General features: G+C 42.4%; 1 protein-coding gene across 5 annotated transcripts in view; it reads left to right on the top strand.

Annotated features, from left to right (window-relative positions):
* The first annotated feature begins 573 nt into the window (after nucleotides 1–573).
* LOC102463594 (kynurenine/alpha-aminoadipate aminotransferase, mitochondrial) overlaps nucleotides 574–12,119 on the top strand; it is a 29,898-nt gene continuing 18,352 nt past the window's right edge. Inside the window, exons 1-6 of one of the 5 annotated variants that reach the window (XM_006111669.4) lie at nucleotides 574–695; nucleotides 1,831–1,948; nucleotides 3,846–4,014; nucleotides 7,154–7,286; nucleotides 8,545–8,619; nucleotides 10,558–10,764. In XM_006111669.4, coding sequence (XP_006111731.1) covers nucleotides 1,882–1,948; nucleotides 3,846–4,014; nucleotides 7,154–7,286; nucleotides 8,545–8,619; nucleotides 10,558–10,764 — 651 coding nt within the window. In that variant the 5' untranslated portion in view covers nucleotides 574–695; nucleotides 1,831–1,881. The other 4 variants (XM_075930199.1, XM_006111668.4, XM_006111671.4 and 1 more) reach the window with 4 other exon arrangements.

Below are 12,119 nucleotides of genomic sequence, written 5' to 3'. Positions count from 1 at the left end.
AATTGTTTTCATAAATAGATTAACATAATTTTGGACTAGAAGGGTTGTTTGTTTTGTTTTGGTGATTGGACTATTGATTCAGTAGAAATCTGGCAACTATTTTAGGGGGTTTGTTTTAGTAATTTACTTAATTTAAAACATGCCTGGAAGAAACTAACTCTCATTCTCCTCTTCACAATTTGGACCATAAAACTCAGGTAAGCAGGTTTTATTTACCTCTATTAAAAGATAGCATACAAAGTATCAAACTTGGTTTTCTGATCTAAGGCTCTCAAACTGACACCTCAAGATTTGTGATTGGAAATAGCTTCCTGTTAATTGTTCTACATTTACAAATTAACTTAAAATATGGCTTTAACTGGTGTTTACTATAACTTCTCTCTTTATATAGGTTTTAGGAGCAATTTGTTCCTGTCAGCTAATTTCCTGCAAACATCAGAAGTTTTCAGGTTCCCAAGTAGCCCCTGGAATCATGGTTAAAGTTGCTGCCTTGCCCCCGCCCCCAACATATCTGCAACGGCCTCAACCTAACTTCTAATTTTAGTCTTTTCTTTATTTAAGCCTGGCCTGAACTCTGATCTCTCCCTTTGCTTTTTCACGGTCACTCCCCAGCCTCCCAGCCCTGCGCACACAGCTGCCCTACGCGGCCACTGAGCAGGAGCTGAACACTGCAGCGGGGTCTCACGCTCCCAGCGGTGAGTTGCACTGGGCTGCACGTGTCCACCTTGGGTGGGCGCGTGACGCTTTGCGCAGTGCCCGCGCCTGAAGCGCTGCCAGCATCCAGCAGGGCCGAGCCTGCGCGCGGAGAGGGGGGGTCCCAGCCGCCCGCGAACGACAAAGCTGCGCCCGCGAGAGCTGGTGGCGCCGCTGTAACGCAACGGTCGAAAAAAACGGAGAGTTTCACTTTCTGCGGAGCACCGGCCCGGCTGCGGAGCACGGTCAGTGCGTGCGCGCCCTGCCGGAGCCGGCCCCGGATGGAGCGGGGGCAGCAGCAGCAGCGAAGCCGCCCGCAGCATGGCTGCTGCTCACTGCACACCGGCCGGCCTCGGCAGGCGGAGGGTGGGCGCGGGGGCGTGTGTCAAGAAAATAAGAGAGAAGGCACCAGCCGAAAGGGGGCTGTTTACACAGAGAGGGGAACAAAGACAGAGAACACTAGAGAAAAGCTGACCTCTTTCTCCGGATTGACGACTCTAAAATGCAAAAGCCACCCGCCCCCAAGCCAAGAAATGAAGTACGATCTTTAAAAAAAAACCCCTGCAAAAAATAACTGGAAAAACAACCAGTTAGTGATTAACAAACATGACACCGCACGATCCATAGACGGACCATGGGGTGAGGGACTTTGAATTATGATCCCATGTTCTGCAGTTGCAGCTAGAGTCCAGTTCCTCCACATGTGTTCAGTCTAGCTAGTGGCTAGCTTGTCTCCAAGCACAATAAAAACTGGTAATTGTGTACCAGCTGCAAGGCTTTTTGTGTGTGTGAGAGAATGTAAGCATATGCCCATATTTACTCTGTTTATATATAAATGCAGTGTACTGCCTTGTCCTCTGAGAATGATTCCATGTGCTTTTTAAAAGTATAACATTTTAACATTCATTACGAAATTTTTATTAAAGCTATTTGGAATCATTTTGAGGGGCATTTGTTTTAATGTAATTAAATTGTGAGCTTAACTAAGATCTTGCCTCATTTTAATTATCTTACTAAATGGCACATTTAAACAGATTTGTTGAAAGTTTTTTACTGGTGAATATTTCTGTGTGTATACAATCCAGTGTCATGAGCCATATTGAAAAATGTTGTTTCCTTTTCCCTTCCTTTTTCTAGCCTGTTGTATCCTGTTTAATTATTGACTGAATTGCTACTTGTCCTATAGACATGAATTACTCTCAATTCATCACAGCAGTAAGTGCAGCAAGAAAGGCATCACCAATAAGACTTCTGAGTGAGTACACACTGACTACTCCCCTCACCTGACAGTTCCTGAACTGTGTTGTCCTGTCTTCTGAACTCATCTATGACATTGCAGATAAATACCAGCATAGTCTTACACAAAAACTGTGAGCGGTTATAAGATGATTAATATATGCACAGTAATAAATATTGCGTGTGCCTTATTTGCTTTCAGTGGATAAAGGCTGACATAACTGAGATAGTGACAAGGAGTCCTGTAGCACCTTATAGACTAACAGATGTATTGGAGCATAAGCTTTCATGGGCAAAGACCCACTTCGTCAAAGTAGATCTTTGTCCATGAAAGCTTATGCTCCAATACATCTGTTAGTCTATAAGGTGCTACAGGACTCCTTGTCGCTTTTGCAGATCCAAACTAAAGCGGCTATGCCTCTGATGCATAACTGAGATAGTTTGCCTTTGATCCATAAAATGAATATACGTAGTACCCAGTGAAACCACCCCAAACAGAAAAAAGACATGGAAACAGCAACATATTAATTCTTTTAAATGCATGGCAGAAAATATTTCTGCCAATGCCTCCACTCTGGAGTTGTAGCTATTGTTTTGATTTTTATTGCTGAAATTGTAAAGACCAATTGATTGTTAGTAACTTGAATTCAAGAGTAAGTCCTCCTGACAATCAGTCTCATCTTTGCTCACACTTCTGACTGCCTTAGCCTGTCGCTTGAAGGAAACGTCTTTCGCCCGAAGGGGCCATTATGATTATCTGGTCTGATTTCCCGAGCTGGGCCAACAGCCTTACTGGGCCCTGGGCAAGGTAGAGGAGAGCTCTGCTCTGTGCTCTAGAAGGGGCAGGTGCAAGCTCAAGCAGCGATTTATAGGGCCTGGGACACATAACGGCCTGGAGCTCCTGGCTGTTCCTATCAGCAGGCCCTGGGATAGTTGCCCGCTTTCTTCTCCTCCCTTCACCGGCAGGCCTTGATCTCCAGTATACAGAACCCCACGCATCCCCTCATATAGGCTCATAATATCTAGTTGAATTTCTGAAGTCCTCAAATCTTGATTTAAAGACTTCAAGTTTACAGAGAATCCACCATTTACTCTTATAAGTTACTCTAGACCTTATGAGCAATAACAATATGCTGAGTAATTCCTGTTTCACTCTTTCTTACTTGTCCCACTGAGCACCTGGCAGTAGATATACACCAGTGTTTCTTACACTCTTTGAGACCATGAAACACCAAACAATAAGATTTTTTTAGGCGGAACACCTATGAAAGTTTTCTTTAAAAAACAAAACTGTTGTCACACAAAAAAAGACAAAAACAAAAAAGTAACAAAAACAAAGAAGAGGTCGCAGCACACCTGCGAGTTGTTCACGGAACACCAGTGTTCTGCAGAACATAGTTTAAGAAACACTGATGTACACTGTACAGTGTTGATAGTTGATTGTTCTACAAGGCAGAAAAACATAGAAGCCTGCTCCTGTATTACCAGCGGAGGCTTGAATGGAGACAGTTGCAAACTCAGAGGCTAACAACACACCCCCAACTGCTTTTGGCCTACATCCTGTCACCTGCTCACGGTGGAGCAAATTCTACCCTGGGTGTATGGTGGCAGTTGCCATTTCATTGCATTAGGCATTGTGATGCACCTGAGGGTAAAATTTAGATCTTTTTTGTAGTTCTAGAAGATTCCCCATACATACCTGTTCAGTTAATGATTGAGAGAGCTTACAAGGTATTTTTCAGTCAGCCAAGAAAATATATGATAAGTGTTGGCATGCCTGATCTCTATAAAGACTTCATTAACTTTTCTTTTGCAGGTTCCATTTACATTATATAAAAAATGAAGGAATGGGGAAATGGGATATATCTTGAGTAGTTTGATGTATAATGGAGGTTTTCTTCCTTTTCTTTCACTAGCTGAATTGATGCAGAAGTCTCCCCCCTCACTAATTTCCTTGGCTGGAGGAGTACCGAACCCGAACACTTTCCCATTTAAGATGGCCACTATTACCACTGGAGATGGCACTTCTGTGCATATTGGGGAGGATTTGATGAAGAGAGCCCTCCAGTACTCTGCGTCAGCAGGGTACTCATGAAAACAATAAATAATTCTATCAGGGACCAAGAATCATGTTTTAACGGTTGATCTTTACAAAAAAAATAATTTAGTTTAATTTTCCTTGTCTGTAAATAATGGTTTTTGAAGTAGAAAATGATGATTATTTGTGAGTGAGGAATGAATTGACAAGTACCAATATTTATTGGGTAACATCAAAGAATATTTGAGAGGCCTGAGTCCAGGGACAATAAGGGTGTGTCTACACTTCTCAAAATAAGATGCGCAATTTGAGCTACGCAAAATGCAGGCTTATTTCGAGTTAATTTTGAAATAGCTAATTTTGAAATTTGGCGCTGTCTACACAGCACTTTTTTTTAAATAAATAGCTATTCCAAAATGTCCCTTACTCCTTGTAGAATGAGATTTACAGGGACATTGGAATAGCAAGTCCGTTATATTTCGAAATAACAGGCACGCTCAAAATACACAGAATAGCTATTTCGGGATACCAAAATAGCACTGCAGTATAGATGTAGCCTAACTGTGACTGCGTGTTACAAAGGTTTAAAGGGTTAAAAATTCAAACAAAATGAAAATTTATTTGATCCCAAAGCATTTTTCTTTTACTTTTCTAGTTCAGCAAGCTACAGTAAAACTCCATTGGTCCAGCATCCAATGCTCCAGCACTCCTAATGGTCATAAGAACGGCTGGACTGGGTCAGACCAAAGGTCCATCTAGCCCAGTATCCTGTCTACCGACAGTGGCCAGCACCAGGTGTCCCATAGAGTGTGGACCGAAGACAATGAGCAAGCGATTTGTCTCCTGCCATCCCTCTCCAGCCTCTGACAGACAGAGGCCAAGGACACCATTTTATCCCCTGGCTAATAGCCTTTTATGGACCTAACCTCCATGAAATTATCTAGCTTCTCTTTAAACTCTATTATAGTCCTAGCCTCCACAGCCTCCTCTGGCAAGGAGTTCCACAGGTTGACTACACGCTGTGTGAAGAACTTTCTTTTCTTAGTTTTAAATCTGCTCCCCATTAATTTCATTTGGTGTCCTCTAGTTCTTCTGTTATGGGAACTAATAATTAAAATAACTTTTCTTTATCGGCCCTCTCCATACCACTCATGATTTTATATACCTCTATCATATCCCCCTCAGTCTCCTCTTTTCTAAACTGAAAAGTCCCAGTCGCTTTAACCTCTCCTCATATGGGACCCGTTCCAAACCCCTAATCATTTTAGTTGCCCTTTTATGAACCCTTTCCAAGGCCAAAATATCTTTTTTGAGGTGAGGAGACCACATCTGTACAGAGTATTCAACATGTGGGCGTACCATAGTTTTATACAGGGGCAGTAAGATATTCTGTGTCTTATTTTCTATCCCTTTCTTAATAATTCCTAACATCCTATTTGCCTTTTTGACCGCCGCTGCACACTGTGTGGAAGTTTTCAGAGAACTATCCACGATAACTCTAAGATCTCATTCCTGATTTGTCGTAGCCAAATTTGCCTCCGTCATACTGTACGTGTAGTTGGGGTTATTTTTCCCCGATGTGCATTACTTTACACTTATCCACATTAAATTTCATTTGCCATTTTGTTGCCCAATCACTCAGTTTGGTGAGATCTTCTTGGAGTCCCTCACAGTCTGCTTCTGTCTTGACTATCCTAAACAGTTTTGTATCATCTGCAAACTTTACTACCTCACTGCTTACCCCTTTCTCCAGATCATTTATGAATAAGTTGAGAAGGATTGGTTCCAGGGCTGACCCTTGGGGTACACCACTAGTTACCCCTCTCCAATCTGAAAATTTACCATTTATTCCTACCCTTTGTTTCCTGTCTTTTAACCAGTTCTCAATCCAAGAAAGCACCTTCCCTCTTATCCCATGGCCATGTAATTTACACAAGAGCCTTTGGTGAGGGACCTTGTCAAAGGCTTTCTGAAAATCCAAGTATACTATATCTACTGGATCCCCCTTGTCCGCATGTTTGTTAACCCCTTCAAAGAACTCTAATAGATTAGTAAGACAGGATTTCCCTTTACAGAAACCATGTTGACTTTTGTCCAACAAATTATGTTCTTCTACATGCTTCACAGTTTTATTCTTTACTGTTGTTTCGACTAATTTGCCCGGTACTGAAGTTAGATTTACCGGTCTGTAATTGCCAGGATCGCCTCTAGAGCCTTTTTTAAATATTGGTGTCACGTTGGCTACCTTCCAGTCATTAGGTACGGAAGCCGATTAAAAGGATAGGTTACAAACCACAGATGATAACTCAGCAATTTCCCATTTGAGTTCTTTTAGAACCCTTGGATGAATGCCATCCGGTCCCGGAGATTTGTTAACATTAAGTTTTTCTATTTGTTCCAAAACCTCCTCTAATGACACTTCAATCCGGGACAGTTCCTCAGATTCATCACCCACAAAGGACGGTGCAGATTCAGGAATCTCCCCAATGTACTCAGCCATGAAGACTGAAGCAAAGAAATCATTTAGTTTCTCCGCAATGGCTTTATCGTCCTTGATTGCTCCTTTTATAGCTCAATCATCTAGGGGACCCACAGGTTTTTTAGCAGGCTTCCTGCTTCTAATGTACTTAAAAAACATTTTATTTCTTTTTGAATTTTTGGCTAGCTGTTCCTCAAAATCTTTTTTTGCTTATTACATTTTTACACTTGATTTGACAGTGTTTATGTTCTTTTCTATTTATCTCACTAGGATTGGACTTCCACTTCTTAAAATATACCTTTTTGTCCCTCACTGCTTCTTTTACATGGTGGTTAAGCCACGGTGACTCTTTTTTAGGTCTTTTGCACCATTAGGAACCCAGAAGTGCTCCGGGCAGCCGGACAATTGGAGCTGCTCTGCGCCTGGCTTCCCCGATTCAGCCGCTGCTGAAACTGACCAGCAGCTGAATCGGGGAAGCCAGGGACAGAGCAGCTGGCGTGCTGCCGTGTTGGTCCCATAGCACCGCTCCTCGGGGCTGCAGGACCAACCCAGCAGCACCCCAGCTGCTCTTGAGTCCCTGGGGCAGAGTAACAGAGAAACAATTTGGGTGGCAATTTACGCTAAATTTGAGAGAGATTTAAAACAGCCGTACAGTAGTAAGTTGTAAATCAAGATTATAATGATGAGCAAGAAAATCTGTGTTTCAGAATTCCTGAATTATTGTCCTGGCTAAAGGATTTACAGAAGAGTCTCCACAGTCCTCCCACTGCCAACTACAGTCCTGAACAGGGCCAAATGGAGATATGTGTTACCACAGGCAGCCAGGAAGGCTTGTCTAAAGTAAGACTAAAACCAGAATACATTCTGGCTTCTGTTAAATGTAATTTACCTGTTGCTTTAAATAGAAGTTTACTTTGTCACTTGAATTTCGTTTCATTGCATAGGAAAAGTATACCTGCTCAAGGATTACAGTTATTAAGAGTGGCTTGTTAAGGAAATGATATATTAAGTACCATATCTGAGAAAGTTACTGGAAGTTGGGGCAAAACTTTGTCATGCTTAATCGTCTCCCATGATTTCACAAAATTTTCTAGGATCTTTATTAGTGAAAAGAGAAAGTATCATAAGACATTTTCTTTAATAATCCTGTAGCAAAGGATTCTAAGAGTTTAGTAAAAGAATGTAATATTGTAATTGAATTAGAGTTAAGATAGGTTTGCAGTAGGATATTGTTCCAAGTAAATTAGTTTTTGATTGACTGTTCTTCTTACAGATACTTACCGTACCACCCCTGGCTAGTTAACCCTTTCTATAACTGAAACTTCTTTTGTAATACGACAGAATGTTAAATGTGAGGGGGGGGTTTCCGTGGATCAGCTGTGCTGTGGACTGTCCCTTTGAAACGTCGCCTTGGAATTTCAGAGGGGCAGCCGTGGAGCCTGGGGTCAGCTGGGGGCTTCCCAGCTGACCTCAGGCTCCCTGCGGCATTTCCCCAGAACCTGGGATCAATCCCCAGCTGATCTTAGCTGTGCAGCGGCTGCCCCTTTGAAACTGCTGCCTCTGCGCCTTTCAGAGGTGCAGGGGAGCCCGGGGTCAGCTGGGGACTCCCAGTTGATCCCGGGCTCAGCGCAGCACTTCCCCGGAACCCGAGGTCAGCTGGAGAGCTGACCCCGAGTTCCGGGGAAGTGCCAGAGAACCCAGGGTCAACTGCGGAGTCCCCAGCTGACCCCAGGCTCCTAGCAGCAGGCAGCATTGCATGGAGCCCAGGACTAGTGAGGGACTGTGAATCCCCCACTAACTCCAGGCTCCACGGCTTTGAAATGCACAAGAGACCCTGCTGGGGACTCTTGTGCATTTCAAAGCAGGAAAGCTGCATGGAGCCCAGAGTCAGCGGGACTTCCCGCTGGTCCTAGGCTGTACATGGAGTTCCGCATTCCTCCTTTGAAATGTACAAGAGCCCCAGCGGAAGTGCCTATTGACTAATCGATGGAAATTTCATCAACTAGTCAATTAACCACATTTTAACATCCTTGAGCAATATGCAGAATGTGTAGTAAAATGGTACTGTTTTGTAAAGTAAATCATTTCCATTTTGTAGGTGTTTGAGATGCTTATTAACCCTGGAGACAACATCCTTTTGGATGCACCCACTTATCCTGGAACTCTAGCTGCTGTGAGTAGTGTTTAACTATGAAAAGTTGTGAAAATTACAACAATCACCAACTTGGGACACAATACATTCTTATGAAGTATGGGTTGCATCTCACTGTTGCTAAATACATCTAACTTGTCATTCAGACTAGAGTTTTTTATTGAATTTCGACTTATATTAATTTGCAGTGGTGAACTAATACAGTTGTAAATGCTAATTTAGACACTTAGCAAATGTTTGCCCCATGACACAGTCTTTTATTCCTGGGGCCTACTTCACCATAAGCCTAGATTTCTACATAGAATCATAATACGGAGAAGAGAAGAAATCTTTCTGATTCAAGTCAGTCTAAATGCAAGTATATGATCAGTGAGTTTCCTCATGTTTTAGGTTCTGAATGTGCCCGTCTTAATTATTTAATGACCTGATTTAGTGCTCTGTGTCTGTAATTGGATAAAATGGGGACGGGCCTGGAACGTATATGCAAGTGATCTCCCAGCATATGAGACAATGAGAGCAAGTCAGAGAAGTAACTCTTAAATGACACTAGCTTTCATGGAGTAATATGCACCTGTTGAATTCAATATAGCCCTGTAATGCTTAATAGATACAGATTGGGGAAATGCTGGAATAAATCCTGCATTGCTTAATATTTCAGCTTTACCAGATTCCAAAAAATGATCTGAGTAGTACTATGTGGTATGCTATATTTTTTATTTGATTATGCTGTGGGACCATACACTTATTGAAGGTTTTATTGTTTCAATAACAGTCCATTTATAGCCTGATAAATACAGAGCTAAAGAGTACAAAATAGGAATTCTATAGAAATAAAACTACAGGGACTTTTGTTAATTTTTGCCGTAACTTTGCACATTGCTATTTGTCCCTGGTTATCACTAACATTATTGAAATCTCTGAATCACTGCTAAACATAATACCCTGTGGCTGTGTCTACACTGGCATCCCTTCCGGAAAAGGGATGCTAATGTAGCACTTTGGAATAGGTAAATCCGCGGGGGATTTAAATATCCCCCGCAGTATTTGCATTAACATGGCTGCCGCTTTTTTCCGGCTTGGAGATAAGCCGAAGAAAAGCGCCAGTCTAGAGGTTATTCTCCGGAAAATAAAGCCTTTTCCGGAGGATCTCTTATTCCTACTTGAAAGTAGGAATAAGAGATCCTCCGGAAAAGGCTTTATTTTCCAGAGAATCACGTCTAGACTGGCGCTTTTCTCTGGCTTATCTCCAAGCCGGAAAAAAGCGGCAGCCATGTTAATGCAAATACCGCGGGGGATATTTAAATCCCCCGCGGATTTGCCTATTCCAAAGTGCTACATTAGCATCCCTTTTCTGGAAGGGATGCCAGTGTAGACACAGCCCTTCAGAGCAGTTATTCTTCTTTCCTTTGCCAGGGGAGAGCAGCTTATATTTCTGTCAGTTCCTCTCTAACTGCATTCTAATTATAAATAAGAAATGAAATAGCCCTGTTCAGAGACCTCAGGCTCATCTGTATTTTTTCATTGGAATGTTGAAATGTGAGAAATTCTACTGGTGTACAATCCATGATGACTTTCTTGGCTCCTTCAGATGTGATGCCATGTGCCTGATTCTCATAGGCAGGCATATAATAATAATTTATCTTGGACTGACCTAGTTCCTTATCAAAGTCTATATAACTGGATTTAAATATTGGCAACACAAGGTGATCTGGTGAACTTGTGTTCTGAGGGTTATACAGTATGTCCAGAGAAACTTTCCCTTGAATCATGAGGTAATCAAGTTTGAAATCAATGCAACTGATTTAAAACTGGCCAGTTAAATCTAGATGGAAGTGAAGACACTGCATTGCTGAGGTTCTGTAACATCAGTGATATAATCTTAATTTCAGAATTACCGACAGTAATTGAGATTCACCTCCTGTTTTCTTTGTTTTGTTCTGTTTTTCCATAAATCAACAGCTAAAACCATTAGGCTGCAACATAATCAATGTTCCCAGTGACCAACATGGTATTATTCCAAAAGCCCTGGAAGAAATTCTTTCCAGGTGGAGCCCAGAAGATGTCAGAAAATACAACAACACTCCCAAATTCCTGTACACCATTCCAAATGGTGGCAATCCCACTGGAGCATCATTGACAATTGACCGTAAAAAGGAGATATACCAGGTATGCAGTTAGAGCCTGGTGGCACAGTTTTCTTGTAAGGAATGTAAAAATGGGAGGTTTTCAGTTAGAGGAATTGCACTATAATACCAACACATCTTGCAAGCAACTGAATGGTAGATATTGTTAAAAATATCATGCCACATTAGCATATCAATCTGTCCTCTAGTTATCCCAAATCCCTTCTTGTTTATCCTGCATGATTGTGCTAATCTATTGGGTGTGGGTAGTAAATTGTAGTCCAATGTAATCATACCAACCATTATGTTGACTTACGTGTTATGTTTACTCACTGAGCCCTTGTACAAGTCTAAAGAAGTGTCCTGACAAGATTAAAAACCAACTCTAATGAGGTAGAAGTTGAGGACCACAGGCAACAGATGTACTCTTTGACAACACAGTGACGGTTGCTCTCAGGATCACATGGCCATTGAGACGCAGGACAGTTTTTACTCCTCTCATATTTTTATGGAATTCTCTATAATAATTCTCTATCACAGGGGAAAAAATGTATACTATAACCCTTAGGCTCAGTGTATCTTTTAAAAGAAACATGCATAGAAATTGCTTAAGCTGACATTCTAAGTAACCACTTGGCTAGAGAAAATATTCAAAGTGCATTATTTTAAAAGCATAATATTTAAGGTCCCTGGAATCATAGGACTGGAAATGTCCCCAAGAGGTCATCTGGTCTAGTCCCCTGCACTCCTGACAAGACTTAAGTGCTATTTAAACCAGTTGTGGGCAACCTGCAATTTGCAGGCCGCACATGGCTCATCAGGGCAAGCTGCTAGTAGGCTACCAAACAGGTTGTTCACCTTGCTTCCACAGGTATGGCCTCCACACAGCTCCTTGTGGCCCCAGTTTGCCATTCCCAGCCAATAGGAACTATTTGAAGTGGAGGCCACTTCCTGCAGCTCCCATTGGTCAGGAATGGCAAACTGCAGAAAATAGGAGCTACAGGTTGCCATACAAGCAGATGCAAGGTGAACAATCTGTCTGGCGGCCTTCACTGTCTTACGCTGACATGCTGCATGCAATCTGCTGACCGCAGGTTGTCAACCACTGATCTAGACCATCTCTGACAGGTGTTTGTCTATGCATACAAATGTATCCAAAAGTGCCATTCAGACTTGCAGGTAATCAGCATATGCTTATTTCTGCATGCAGTAGTACAGACCATGCTCAAATACAGGCAGTCCCCAAGTTACGCGGATCCGACTTATGTCGGATCCACAGTTACGAACGGGGCTTTTCTCGCCCCGGAGGACGCGAGTGGCGGGATGCCCAGATGTGCCGCAGTCCTGCCGCCCGCGTCCTCCGGGGCGAGAAAAGCTGCTCCACATCTCCCTGGTCTT

The sequence above is a fragment of the Pelodiscus sinensis genome, chromosome 5 (genome assembly GCF_049634645.1).
Source record: "Pelodiscus sinensis isolate JC-2024 chromosome 5, ASM4963464v1, whole genome shotgun sequence".
Classification (NCBI taxonomy): domain Eukaryota; kingdom Metazoa; phylum Chordata; order Testudines; family Trionychidae; genus Pelodiscus; species Pelodiscus sinensis.
Note: the sequence above shows the minus strand (reverse complement) of the source record. Positions and strands in the feature narration are given on the sequence as shown.